The 14,909-nt window shown below is 38.7% G+C and overlaps 1 protein-coding gene across 2 annotated transcripts; it reads left to right on the top strand.

The window, feature by feature from the left end:
* The first annotated feature begins 1,681 nt into the window (after nucleotides 1-1,681).
* Nucleotides 1,682-13,736, top strand: SPO11 (SPO11 initiator of meiotic double strand breaks). Of its 2 annotated transcripts, XM_045808473.2 has the most exons (13): nucleotides 1,682-1,812; nucleotides 3,738-3,851; nucleotides 5,426-5,514; nucleotides 5,932-5,998; nucleotides 6,228-6,336; nucleotides 6,794-6,880; nucleotides 7,584-7,620; nucleotides 7,939-8,048; nucleotides 9,245-9,344; nucleotides 9,663-9,700; nucleotides 10,647-10,723; nucleotides 12,976-13,087; nucleotides 13,586-13,736. In XM_045808473.2, exons 1-13 carry the CDS (start codon nucleotides 1,682-1,684, stop codon nucleotides 13,703-13,705), a joined length of 1,191 nt encoding a protein of 396 aa, XP_045664429.1. In that variant the 3' UTR covers nucleotides 13,706-13,736. The 2 variants fall into 2 exon arrangements, with proteins under 2 accessions (XP_045664429.1, XP_045664430.1); XM_045808474.2 differs by lacking the exon at nucleotides 3,738-3,851.
* The last annotated feature ends 1,173 nt before the right edge of the window (nucleotides 13,737-14,909 follow it).

Raw genomic sequence — 14,909 nt, 5'->3', positions numbered from 1 at the left:
ATTACCACACATTCCCTGCAGTGGTGCCTCCTATCGCCGTGGTAGCAGTTTGACTGTGGAGTCAAGATTTACCTCTCAGCTCTATCACATACCACAGTGCCATCTTGCACAAATTGCTCAACTTCTCCAAGCCTCAGTTTCTTCATCTGTGAAATGGGGATAATAATTTTTACCTCTTAAGGTTGCCCATTTAAATACACTTCTCACCTCGCCAACCTCACGATTTCAGTGTTCACTTATTTATCCTTTTCTTAGAAAGGTTGAGCTCCCAAAGGGCAAGGACTCTGCCTGCCTTGTTCACAGCAGTGTCCTCAGTAACCAAGGCTTCCTAGCTCAGAGTAGGCATGAGGAAGTATTTGTAATAATAATAAGCAAGGCCCTCAGCTCAGTGCCTGGCACAGGCAGCCATCACTAAGAACAGAGAGGGTTCATTGTTATTTCTGACAGCAAAGCAGTTTTCACTTTAAAATATCAAGTAACCAGGAAGTGAGGGAACACAATAGTTCTCTGGAGGGGGCCTGCTGTCAGGTGGCCCTTCTGGGGCAAAGCCCTTGGCCTCCCATCCCTGTAGGACCAAACCACCACAGGCCTGGGACCTACCTTGCTATAGTCTCTCCCCATTGTCCTCTCTCTCAAGGACATCATCCCCAAGAGGCAAGCGTCCTTCCCTGGGGCTTCCAAATTCCTAGCGTCTGCTCAAAGGTTCAGAGGGTGGGGGGAGTTGGGGGGGACACAGCTCACCGAATCTGCCAGTCAAGGATGTGGGCCAATGTCAGGATTGCTAGATGAAATACTGGATCTCCAGTTCAATTCTAATTTCAGATAAACAACAAAACAATTTCCAGTAACAGTATGTCTCAACAATTGGATGTCAATCCTTAAAAAAAAAAACAGTATTAGTTGTTTATCTGAAATTGAAATTTAACTGAGTGTCCTGTATTTTAATTTGCTAAATCTGGCGACCCTTCAAAGTGACCACACTGGGCTGTTACCCCAGCCTGACTCAGCTGTGGACCTCACTTTCCTCCTCTCCTGCAAAATCACCATGACCACATCAGGACCCTCCTGGGATGGCTATGAAAATTAAGAGAATGGCTACTATAAAAATATTGGTAAGGTCAGGAATTTTGTTTGCCTTGACCACAGCTGAACCCAGAGCCTAGCGCTGCGTCCGGCCCACAGGTGGATCACCAGAACTATTTCTTTTCATGAAAAATCGCTGGTACTATTTTTCCTTAAATACCACCCCTTACTCCGTCAAAACAAAACAAAACAAAACAAAACAAAACAAAACAAAACAAAACAAAACAAAACAAAACAAAACACCCATAAATCCATTTCAAGGAAAACTGGGTCCAACATCCCAAATAGGTCATGCTGTTCCCCACCGGGCCCAACACTTTACCACCCCACCCCCCCCACCCCCCCCCCCCCCCCCCCCCGCCCAGGCGGGATTGCGCCTAATTGAACCCTGTGCGCCTGCGCCCTCCACTCACTGCGAGGCGTTCTGCGCATGCCTGGCGCGCAAGGTTGCGCAAGCCCCGCCAGAAAGTGTGGGAAAACTGACTTACCGTCTTCGCCAGGGAGGCTGCCGGGGAGGCTGGGCTTCAGCGCCTGGCAGGGCCATCGTGGGCGCCAGTGGGGTTCCTGCTCTTGGACCTTTCCGTTGCTGTAGGCCCTCATGGCCTTTGCGCCCATGGGGCCCGAGGCCTCGTTCTTCGCAGTTTTGGACCAACACAGGGCTTCCCTGCTGGCCGCCCTGAGGAGAGGCGGTGGGGAGCCCACGGGCGGGGGCACACGTCTGGCCTCGAGGTAGGCGGGCTCCCTCTGGGGCGCGCATGCTCGGAAGTTAGAGAGGAGCCGGATCCTCAGCCAGGCGGGGCTGGGGCTTGAAGCGCTCTGTAGGGACAGGGCTGGCGCTCTTTGACTTCTCCCCAGGGGCGACCCCCTTCGCCGGCCACTTACGAACCCTGACAAAGGTCCTTCCTCTGAGCCCTCTCTTTTCTGCTTTTAGCTCTTATTTTGAACTCAAAAAGCCCGGTGACAGACCCTGCTTCCCCCCCCCCCCCACCGGTCTTCTAGAATGTTCCCCTTCTAGAATGTTCCAGGAGCAGCCCCACAGCGAGCAAGGCTCACAGGTTTCCTAAGATTCTCAGAGGTCGGGGAGTTTAGGGTATAGTTTGGCTTTGAGTTTGTTTAAAACACAATTTTTTTGGATACAATTTGAATTTAAAAAGCTTTCAGGGTTGTGTATGTGTGTGAAGAGAAAGAGGGAAGATGAATGTTGGGAGTTCCCACTCAATCCGGGTTTTATCAAAATGAACAAGGAAGTGGTTGATAATGAGACAACGATTTACTTGACTTGGAGAGAATGTACACACATTTTAAGTGATTTATTTAAAATCAATTAAAGCAGTTGGCGGCTCGCGAGGTTGGTTAGAGCCAGGTGCTGAGGAGACGGATTACTGAGATGCTCCAGCTACCCCGCTCGGAATCAGCTACAGAGAATATGTTTATGTTATTGACCATTCTTACTTAAAATGTTGGGTTGTTTTTTTTCCCCCCGGATCTTTTTTTCTGGTTTATCAGCAAAGTTTTTCAGCCTAAACAAATTACAGTCTTATTTTTAAGAAGACTAAGCCAACTACCAAAAAACCAAACCAAAACAGAAACACCACACACACACACACACACAAAAGTGGAAAACCTACAAGCAAACGGATTTTTGTGAAAGTATTTAGTTTGAGGGAGAGCTTATGAGGGTGAGGAAAGGAGGGAATGGAAGTCCCCTGTTTAAGTTTCAGATGCAAATTAATCTAATTGTATTTAAGTTTGTCACAGTGTTACCTTGCAACTTCCCCCCCCCCCGAACTGGAAAAATGAATGAGATTTTTCTTTGAGTCAGTTTTTATTTCTCCGTGTTAGAAAATACTGATTGTTTTAAGATTTGCTTTCTGATAACGTGCATCTTCAAAGCAAGCTCTGAAGTTTCTGGGGGAATTAGAACGTTCTACATTCTGCGCATTTTCTAGATTTAATTTGATTTCCCTTCTTAGGCAATACGCTAATGGTATTTATAACTGAACAACATTTTTTGAAGCTGATGGCTTGTGAAATTAAAAGTCAGCTCGCAGAAAACTGGGCTAGGTTTTAACATTCTGCTGTAAAGTGGTGTAATGGTTGCCAAGTCTTTCCATGGTCGTGATTAAACTTTTTTCTCTTTGTATCACTAAAATTCAAAAGGGCAGATTGAAGGCATGAGATCAATCAGGGTGATGTGCTACAATAAGAAATATTTCTTTTGGAATATTTTTGCATTGCATTTTTTGGGAAAGAAATTAAATTCAAAGCCAATATTACATCATTTTTAATTAAAACATTTATCAGTAGTATTTCAAGCCAACAAGTTTGAATTTAAGTAGGATTTATAAATCATGTTGTCTAGTTATTAATATTGTCTAAAAGGAAGATATTACTTCAATTGTTAATTGTTTGAGAAGTAAAATTACAAGCAAATGAAATTTCTTTGCAAGTAACCACTATAAATACAGTTGTTTCAGTGCAATGCCGATGTCAAAATTTAGTGGGAGGGATCAGTATGGAGGTGAATAGCCTTGTCTTAAAAAACAACCAATGTAACAAAAAACCTACTTTCTTATTGATCTGGGGGAAATGTTACACATCGTAAAGGTCTAATTTAGAATTAAGATTGAATTATAGTGTGTTTATCGTTTCAGTTCTGAGGTTCTTGCATCTATAGAAAGTGTTATCCAAGGCATCATCTCAAGCGTGGCAAGGAATGAAGCACCCGCATTCACAATAGAAAACAGATCAAGCTGGGAAAATATAAAGTGGGCATTTTGCATTTTTAATTTTTAAATACAGTATCTATGTCATTATTTGAATTTATTCGAGTTAGAGTTCTAGTCTGATTTCATTCTTTTTACTGCTTTTGCCCTGCCTCGAAGGATTTAAGGAAGTTTACAAAATACATACCTCATAGGAAGGTCATATAAACTAGAAGTGGGCGTGAAAGATAAGGCAAAGGGAAAACAATGCTAGGAACAACAAATGAAGCGCCAGAAGAGGTTAGAATTCAAAATGCAAATGATAAAGTCTTACAGTTCTGCTAAAAACAGGCTCCAAACTGGGATCTAAGCTTTTTAGCACTCAGAGGGGGGAAATAGGACCAGTGGAATTCTGCAGAAATACCACAAAAGCAAACCACTTGCTCAGGGGAGTTACAACCAATCCTGATACTGGAAGGAAAAGAAACGTATCCGAACACAGAGCACATTTCAAATGCTCTTTCTCCTGGTAGATTGCCCCCTGCTAAGTCATGTGTCCAAAAGAGTAAAATCAGCCAATAGCTTTGTCAAAGCCCTCCAACCTGCTCGTAGCTTTTGTGTTTTTCAGATGCTCAGTCTGTACAATCTAAATCATGAAAAAGACTACAATAGTTCTCAGTAAGAGTTACAGAAACACAATAAAAGTAATGTTGAGTCTCCTTAGTCACTAGTATTCTTTTATGGTCAGTATAATTAATACAAACTGTAAACTTTTGAAACTATTTTGCATCATTTTGCAGAATGGATTTCATCAAGCCCTGAGGCAGCTGACACCCGGCCCATTTGCCTGGTGCCTTCTGCCACCTTTAGGACAGGCTTGGCAGTTCAATTTAACAACCTATTACAAATTGTTATTTCATTTAATGTAATTTTGGAGGTAAATCAGAAATATAACATTTCAAAACTTATTAAATTAAGCAAAATTAATACATGAGTAAATATTAAAATGAGCAAGATGCTAGTAAACTTGTGAAATATGTGAAAATAGTTTACATACACTAAATAGCACACATTATACACTAAATACACACACATCCACACATTATACTCAGAGGTATTTAATTCACTTATTTTATTTTATTTTTTTTAAGATTTTATTTATTTATTTGACAGAGACAGAGACAGCCAGCGAGAGAGGGAACACAAGCAGGGGGAGTGGGAGAGGAAGAAGCAGGCTCATAGCGGAGGAGCCTGATGTGGGGCTCGATCCCATAACGCCAGGATCACGCCCTGAGCCGAAGGCAGATGCTTAACCGCTGTGCCACCCTGGCGCCCCTAATTCACTTATTTTAAACACTTTATTTTAGTGCCTCTTTATGTCACAAAGCTGATTACCTAATTACTACCTGGAATTATCTAAGATTATAAATGAAGTAGTCCTAAATCTTCAGTGCCTCTGTTGAGAAAAAATACTTATCTGGAATTGTCTAAGATTATAAATGAAGTTGTCCTAAAGCTTCGGTGCCTCTGTTGAGAAGAAATACAGATTTAGATGATTTGAAGAAGAGTACATGAAGTGTATATTGTTTGGTGTTCAGAAGTTAATTCTTTTTTATTGCCTTTCAACAAAATGACAGGTTTGAAGATTCTGTGGGTCTTCAGATGGTATCTCATTGTACCACGAGAAAAATCAAAAGTGATTCACCAAAATCAGTTAAGAATTTTGGTAAATTAATTTTTCTTAGCTTTTAGTAACAGAATAAGTTTGGTTACCTTCTGGGTTTAGTTGTTCCTAGTTTAATAATTTTAGTTGTTCCTTAATAGACCACCCTTACACCTGAAATAAAGTTACAGAATTTTTCATTGTCAATAACCAAGGAAGCAGATTATAATTCCAAAATAAATTTTCAAGGTACATGATTCAGTAGAAAAGTATTCTCTCAATTTTGCTGTTCAGGGAGCAATTAATTATATTTGATCCTTCAGGAAATTATTACTCTGTATTCAGTACTTCTGTTTTGGAAAGATAATTTTTTTAATGTTATGGAAAGTAACTGGGGGTAGTTGAAATCCTTGATAGTGGTGTCTTTTGAATTAATGAGAGAAATGATGAGTAACTTGCTTATTGTATCTTATTTTCCAGCCCTGATTCTTAAAATATTGTCCATGATTTATAAATTAGTACAGAGCAACACTTATGCAACCAAAAGGTAAATACTTGTTTTGGTAAATTACTCCTTTAAGATGCAATGTGAGAGTTAGTTTGGGTTAACTCCCATTATGTTTTGAAATGCTACGTAAGACTAGACTATGGGTAATAAATTACTTTCTTTATATGTCGTGTTTCATCCACTTAAAGCTTTCTACAAATAATACTTCAATACTTGTCATAGTGAAAGAGAATATGGCTAATTAAAAATATACATTTAACTTTCACAGAGACATATATTATACTGACAGCCAACTCTTTGGTAACCAGACTGTCGTGGACAATATTATCAATGACATTTCTTGTATGCTAAAAGTGCCGAGGATGAGTCTTCATATAGTAAGTAGCATTTAATACATAACATCTTATTTTAAGACAAAAGATTTGTGTAAAATCATAACAGGAAAATAAATGTAATCTGTGCTTTGTTTTGATACTACATTTTTCTCATTATGAATTTAAATAACCTACTCTCAATATATTTGAATGGACTAAAAGAGGTGAATTACTAAATATTTCTTATTCCTAAATATCCTTACATATTTTCTCCTTTACTTCTTAAATTCCAGTCTGAGCTAAAATACATGTAATCTGGCAGGTGAACGTGAGGATTGACTCAGCCGTATAGAATATGTTAGTGAGGGGCACCTGGCTGACTCAGTCGGTGGAGCATGTGACTTCTGCTCTTGGGGTCATGAGTTCAAGCCCCACATCGGGTGTAGAGATGGCTTAAATAAATAAACTTAAAAAAACATGTCAGTAAAAAAGTGTTCAAATATGGCTATTATTTTTTCAGTTATCTACATCAAAAGGTTTAATTGCTGGCAACTTAAGGTATATGGAGGAAGACGGCACGAGAGTGCATTGTACCTGTGGTTCCACGGTAAGCACATTGATGTTGTCACCTGCTTTACCTCCCTTTTAGAAACTTTGTTTCTGAAATGTATTTTATTTCCTGCTTTCTTATGGATTTCGGAGCTTATGATGTTCAAATAAAACTGAAGGGTGAATAAGCGTATGCTTTAGGAGGTCGTCCGTTACACAGTTTTAAAATACACCAGTTGTCCAATGTCATATTAAAATAAACAAAGATACGCTTTCCTTTGAAAAAAGTGCTGTTGTCTTCGGGTAGAATGTAGCTTGGCTATTTTAGCATGATTATTTATGTAATCTTTATACAGTTTCCTGGTTGGGAAATTGATCTATTTAATTCTGAACTATTTGCTGGGTTTTGGCACCTGGAAAGCCCATGGCACTAACCTGCACAGCCGTCTGGAAATAAGCAAGACGTCACCTGTGCGCTCTAGGATAAGGAGGGCTTTAATTCATCACGTCCTGCCGCATAAGCCACGTATCCACAAAGTTTCCGAGAGATTCTCACCTGCTAGGAAGTAGTTTGGGTGGCACATCTGTCTTCTTACTGAGGAGTAAATCTGTTTCCTACTGTTTCCCTACTGAGGAATAAAACTCTGATGACTGGTATATTCGGAGAAAAATGAAAATACGGGATTTTTGTGATACATTTTTAAATGTGGTTATACTTACTTTTTATTTAAAATAAAAACTCTCTTCTTTTGTTAACTTAGGCTGTTGCTGTGCCATCTAATATTCAAGGAATTCGAAGTATCCTTTGAGTGGGAAAAGTATTGAAGCTTGTAGAATGTTCATTCATTCATTATTTGATAAACCAACCTTTCATAATGTGTAACCATCAAGCTAGACCCTATAGTGGTCCAGATGAACACACATGGTTTCTGCCTAAACCTCCCTTTCTGGTAGGAGAGTTAGGCATCTAAATATGTGAACAGATGTCTATATATTTGAAGGTAAAAAGGAATATACTATGTAGCTGCTTCAGAACTGATTTATATGGCACCTCTATTTAGTTGGCAATTAAACAGAAATATTCTTGGCTTCGAATTATCAGCCTTAACATCATAGATTTAATTACAGATGCAAAATTTCTATTAATTGTAGAAAAAGATGCAACATTTCAGCGACTCCTAGATGACAACTTTTGCAACAGAATGTCCCCGTGCATCATGGTTACGGTATTAGATTATCTCCCTTTACTACAAGGCCACGACTAACATACTACTTTGGTGATTGGCAAGAGGGGTTTATAACATTATCTACAGCTCACACAACATTCTGTTATTGATATGGCACATTCTTTGGGGTGATAGAGTAAGAATTTCCAAGGCATTTATTTAAACATCCTCAAATCTGACTAAAATCAAGGTGGTGGTCCCAATTCTTTTTTTTTTTTTTTAAGACTTTATTAGAGAGAGACAGAGCACGAGCCGGGTGGAGGGGCAGAGGGAGAGGGAGAAGCAGACTCCCCACTAAGCGGAGAGCCCCATGCAGGGCTTGATCCCAGGACCCCGAGATCATGACCTGAACCAAAAGCAGATGCTTAACTGACTGAGCCACGCAGGCGCCCTTGGTGGTTCTAATTCTTAAATACTAGTGGTTTTCTAATACCACAGTGAGTTTACACAGGCTCTCAGAGTCACCCACATACCATTCCCCCACGGCTGCTGGTCTCAACTGTAATACGGTAACACTGGAGCTGCTCTGTGTTCTGCCTCCCGCAGGTTTGCGTGTCAGGTAATTGCATGAATTCCATCAAAGGGACCTTGTGATTCTATACACATATATACATGTATTTATATATGTACACCATATATATACGCCATATATATATACATATATATATATATATATATATATATATATATATATATATATATATATATATATATGTATATATATATATGCCAAGAATGGCAAGGAACACAGAAGCATACGTTGAGATGCCACACAGGCAGCTGCAGGCATCCGTGAGGGACGGGTAGTCAACTTCCCTCTAGAGGGTCACATGGGAAGAGTCGATAACACTGAAGTGATCAAGGACACCTGCAGGACTCAGGCTGAGTGACATGTGCGACGCTGCCTCTCTACGTCCCTGTTGGTAGATATGTCCAATTCTTATTATTTCTGTTTCTGCTGAAATGTTTCCTTAGAATTATTTCCCAGGACTGGGATAGTTGAGTCACAGTGATGAATGCAGGTGGGCTTTTTCACTCTGTTGTGTAGAATGTACATTTTTCACACTCCATACTAGTCTTCCACCTGAAATTGAAGGTGATCTAACTTTTCTAACTTTTAAATTACTGATAAGGAAAAGGTTTTGTCAGTTTCATTCTGCTGGAATTAAAATGCATAATTTCTATCTTGCTTTTAGGGAAAGGGGGTCCCTGATCTGAACACAAGACTTTTGGTCAAGAAGCTGTGGGATACGTTTCACATTCCTATTTTCACTCTTGTCGATGCCGATCCACATGGTGATTTGTCGTTGGATTGTTTGAAGTAGTTGTCCTAACTAAATCTTATTCATCGTACCTAAGATTGTGCTTTTTTGCTCTTAGAACACTTTCATAAATTATTTTAAAAGAAGATGGTCATTAGATTTACATTAATGACTGTAATCATTGAGGCAATTTATTGCCATTTTTGCCCCCATTGAACTGAATCGTTAGTTTTTTTATTGGCTGTGTCTATGAAAATAAAAGTTGCAGGTGTTAGGTAAAATGTGAGAGTGCACACGATCTAACCTGTAATGTACAAGGAGACTAACCATTAAGGTGACTTTCTTTTCACAGGCATAGAAATAATGTGCATCTACAAGTATGGATCTATGGTAAGTACAGAAAAGTATTTTTCCTTTTCCACTGTTGAGATAGTTCACATTCATCAGAGCAGTTGCTGCGTTCATTTCCCATTCCTAAGTTAGCTGAGGAACCCCCAAGTGCACTGGGGAGCTACTCTCCTAGTCTAGGGCCAATCTGTTTTAGTGGCTGTGATTCCAGCTTCTGGAAAGACCAGAGTGACCACAGATGACAGAGTGGGATTAGCTGTGGGCAACAGGCACTATTATCTTCCACTCTCCCAGCCTGCTGAAGTAACTGTGGGACCTCAGGGTAACAGCAAGGTCTGTTGCCAAATAAACTCTGAAAATTATATGTAACCTTGAATTCTGACATTGCCAATTCCCTTTACACCCACCATAAGAAAAAATGAAAACATCACCAAATTTCACCGCTAGAGTATGAACTACTTACCGTACGTCAGTGGTTCTCAGAGTATGGTCCCAGACAAGCAGTGTTGGCATTACCAGGGAACTTGCTAGAAATGCACATCTCAGTCCCCATCCAGGCCTCCTGAATTGGAATCTCTAGGCTCGGACCCCAAGTGGTTCTGATGCATGATAAAGTTTGGGCACCACTGGTATACACCTTGAGTGTCCCTGACAGATTTGTTTATATGACGTATATATTTAGACGAAAGGGATGGTGAAGCAAGATGTTAAAGTACAGAATCATGAGCAACAATAATTGCAGGTAAGAGAGTTTCATTTGTAGTTTCACTTTATATAAAATCAATACAGAAATACTAGAGCAGTTTTAAAACCTTCACTGAAAGCCCAGGTTAGCAAAAGTCTTGGTGATTTTCTTAGCTCTGTGGGTTCGGGGAGTGTGCAATCTTTCGTATTTATCCTTAGTAAGTAAAAAATGTGGCTGCAAAAACAAGGATGCTGATTTTCTGCAACTTAGCCTCACCTAATGTATGTTTCCTCTTTATTTTAGGCGATGTCTTTTGAGGCCCGTAATCTCACAGTTCCAGCTATTAGATGGCTTGGTCTCCTCCCTTCCGATATTAAACGGTTAGATTAATTTAGTTTTAGTAAAACTAGTATATTTAAAATGATGACTCATAATATGTAACAATAAGCCAAAAAAGTGACTACACTGGAAAGTTCTTAATGTGTTTTTTTATATTGTCACTATGACTCAGGATTATAGAATTATGAGTTAAATTCATCGATGTTTCTGTTTCAATTATGAAAATGCTTGAATGAATTTGGTTAACAGAACTTTCAGCTAGAAAATATTTTTTGTTTTACCTTTATGGTTAAAAGATTTTGTAATATTTATTTTAATTTTTTAATTTTTATTTTTTTAAGATTTTGTAATATTTTTATTCTCAGAAAGTGTAAGGCATTGAATCTAGTTAAATGGTAATCGTTGACAACTTTGTTTGCCATATGAATCAATTTTACCATAGATTTAAAATGTTAATTTTGTTAAGAAAAAAATCTCATTTTAAGATTGCTTAACATTTGGGAACCTAAATTTTGGCAAGTTTAACATATATGTTCATTACAGAAAAAATATCATTATGTAACAAGATAAAAATCACCTACTGATGAACAGCTTTATCCTTGTAGATTATTACTCTCTGTGCATAGCCATCACTTTTTCACAAAAATGGGATCATACTTTGTTACTTTGTAATCTGCTTCTCTCACACAACACAATGAAATCACTTTTCCGAATCCATGACCTCATTTTAGTGTCTTCTATTACTGAGCTCCAATTCTGGATGTACCAGTGTTTATTCAGCCAGTGCCTCGTAGTCAGACATTTGGGTGGTTTCCAAATCTCTGATAAATAGAGCTTTGATGGGCCCTCCTGTAACTAAATCTTCACCTGCATGTTTAATTAGTCCCTTAGTCCCGAAGGCTGAATTCCCAGAATTGCTGGGTCAAAGGGTATGCACATTTTTAAGATTTTGACTGCCCTCCGGATAGGTTAATTATTTTGTTTTCCCTGGAGAGCGGGAGCCCACCTGCCCCTCAGCATAGGACATGATCACTTATATTCATCTCTGCTAATGTGATATTTAAAAATATTTTATGGTTTTAATTGGCCAGTGTGAATGAACTTAAACGTGTTTATAGGATTTCTTTAAGCAGTGAGCAAACCTTGGTACCTGCTCCTTGTTTCCTAAATTTGGAACATGAACAGGTTTTGGGTGATCGCCACTTCTTACAAAATAAGGGCATAAGAGAAAACATTTAGTTTTTGATTTTAGAATATTTACACTCCAGTGGATCAAAGTTTTGCTCCATTTGGTGTATGTGTCATGGTCAAAATCCCTTGGGGGTGATCTGTTTGTATGAAGAGCTTTCCTAACACAAACTCAGGACAAGTGATCTGATAATTATTAAGGTGAAGGGCTTGCAGAAACTCTAGCTGCAGCTCATAAATTCCATCAGTGCCCTCAGAGTCCCTCCAAGTAAATGGACAATGAAATTTTTAAAAAGTATGTTAGTTACACAAACACGGCTTCATGGGAAATCTTCTAGCCTCCCCCCCCAACCTACTTTTAATCAAATTGTCACCCTATCTGGTAGCTGCCACTGGCAAATGATCATAATTGTGGGGACATTTAAAAAGACTGTTTGAAACTAGAGCTCTCCTGGGAAAAGGATTCATGACTTCAAAAAGTAGTCTGTACACATAAATCCTGGACCTCTCCTGTCCTGTTTTTAAAACACACACCAAGAAAAAATTACAATCCACTTTTTTAAAAACTTAAAACTAGATAGGGGTGTGTTTATGTGTGTGTGCACACGCGTACGCATAAGTGAAAATAAGCTAGTGATAGACTAACTTCCTTGGCCCAGAAAGTTCTCAGTGAATTACAGAGAATGAAGTGCTCAGTGCAACCTGAGATCCCACAGTGACTCTTGCTGCCGGCCACACGTACTCTCTAGCTCACTGCTTCGAGGCTGTAGCGCCCTGGGAGCCACAGGGCGTCCATACCCTTGATGGTAGTGCTATTGGCATTGTGTTTAATACCAATGTCTGTGTTCTTCTTGTCGTTGTCCTGTGTGTGTGATGGGAAGGGAAACAACAATTTAGAGCAGACGTCCACTATGAACTAGAATCCTTGCTGGTCTAGGATGTGCCAGAGCCTCTAAATTCTGGATTTAAAAGAGGGATCTGTACTAATTTGCTTATCTGTTATTTCTGAGTTTCTTGAGTAGCATAATAAATACAAATAACTATGTGACCTTAAAGTTATAGGAACGCCCTGTTTTTGCTGATTTTTTCATCTGTTGTTTTCTAGGTTAAATATACCTAGAGATACTTTAATTCCGCTGACAAAACGGGACCAGATGAAACTTGACAGTGTCCTGAAAAGACCTTATGTTACTTGCCAACCATTTTGGAGAAAAGAAGTATGTTTCTTTCTAAAATTCAAGTATTGTATGTTTCATTGCCGTTAACTTTCATAGTGGGTATTCACATAATATTTTGAAAATATCCTCCTTGAAATTTTATATAGCCAACAACTAATGTGAGTGGTGTTTGGCAGTAAATGGTTGTTGAAACACTGAATTGTGAACGCTAATAGATAAGATCAGATGGATGGGGTGGAACTATTTTTATCCTCATCATAGTTCTATGTGCATCGTCTATGGCTGTAGCATAGTTTATGGGGGGAAGAAGGAAAAGAAAGAAATTACATAAAGACCCCAGACCATTCCTAGTTATCGAAGACATCCATACTGGATGTTCTTCTGAGATTTTTTTCTGTAATGCTCTGGAATGTTTTGGCTGACCTAAAAGCTATTGCCCATGGTTTTTGAGAATAAAACAGCTTAGATTTACTAGTTTGAGTCAACAGAGTTGTAGCACAGGACTCGATCACGGCTGCTCTTTATTTTTATTAACAGATGGAAATAATGGCAGATTCTAAAATGAAGGCAGAAATTCAAGCTTTGACCTTCCTATCATCAGATTATCTTTCCAGAGTGTACCTACCTAACAAATTAAAATTTGGAGGATGGATATAAAAATACATCAGGATATAGCTTGTGACTGCAAGAGGGCTTTTCATTAGTTTTGTTTTCAGCAGTAGATACTGTCATGGAAAGAACATATATTCTTAATTCCGTAGAGGTAAAATAATTTTCCATTAATTATATTTTTTTGTCCAAACAATTTTCTTTAGAAGGCTTTATCCTTCTCTGTAGGCACTGAATTCTATCCTATGTTCTAAGTCATTTATAAAAAAGTATACATTATTTGACTTGTAAATTTTATTTGAAAAAATATTGTAAAAATGCCATCAAAGTCTGCAGAAATATTTTATTTAACTTCTACAATGCAACTAATGTTAAGGCATGAAGTATCTTTTTAGTATCAAAACTAATAATAGCCTAAATTTGAGAAGTTGCAAATGAATTAGTGTGTCTAGCATTTCCTTTTTAGTGGCTTTCTTTCTTTCTTTCTTTCTTTTTCTTTCTTTTTTTTTTTTTTTTTTTTGCCTCCATGGTGTAGGGGTCATGCCCTGTTTGTTTACTTGTGAAAGTAGTAAAATTTATTATGAGTAACTATTTGGGTTGATGCCGTCTGGAGCACTTAATTTTGTTTCTGAGTATGCTTTTTATTATTAACAATTTATTTGAAAATTTCTCCAGGGTTTTATCCATTCTCACCCCAAATCAAGTCCCCTGTCTTCCCCTCTAAGTCCATGTTATGAAACATGCTCAAGATTTACAGAAGCCTCTAATTTTAATAAGGTTTTTCTGTAATAATAAAGATCCGATCTTCTCCCCTATTAACCCTGTCTGAATTTTTCCAGAGAGGAGTCTTATGACTTTATTCTGTACTTTCAGCAAACATATCACTGTATTGAAGAGTTACCTGTAATTGTAAGCAAGGATATGTAGAGAACAGAAATGTTGGTGAGTTATTTTATCAAGATAGATGTTAGTAATAGTGGGTCCCCTCTCTGAGAACTTACCTGTGCCAATCCCTGCTTACACATTATCTTACCTCCCCCAAGGGCCCTGTCAGGTCTGTAATTACATCCATAGCTTACAGGTGAGAACACAGGGGATGTTGCTTGTCCAAAGCCATGTAGCCAGAACGTGGCAGAGTGGGGACAGTAAGACTGTGTACCTCAAGAGCTGGACCAGCTACTGAATATGAGGGGCCAGTGCAAAATGCAAGTGTAGGGTCCTCGTTCAAAAGTTATTAAGAATTTCAAGACAT

Source organism: Ursus americanus, chromosome 22 (assembly GCF_024610735.1).
Source record: "Ursus americanus isolate L20-20 chromosome 22, mUrsAme1.1.p, whole genome shotgun sequence".
NCBI lineage: Eukaryota > Metazoa > Chordata > Mammalia > Carnivora > Ursidae > Ursus > Ursus americanus.
The sequence above is the reverse complement of the archived record's forward strand: the minus strand, read 5'-3'. Positions and strand labels throughout refer to the sequence as shown.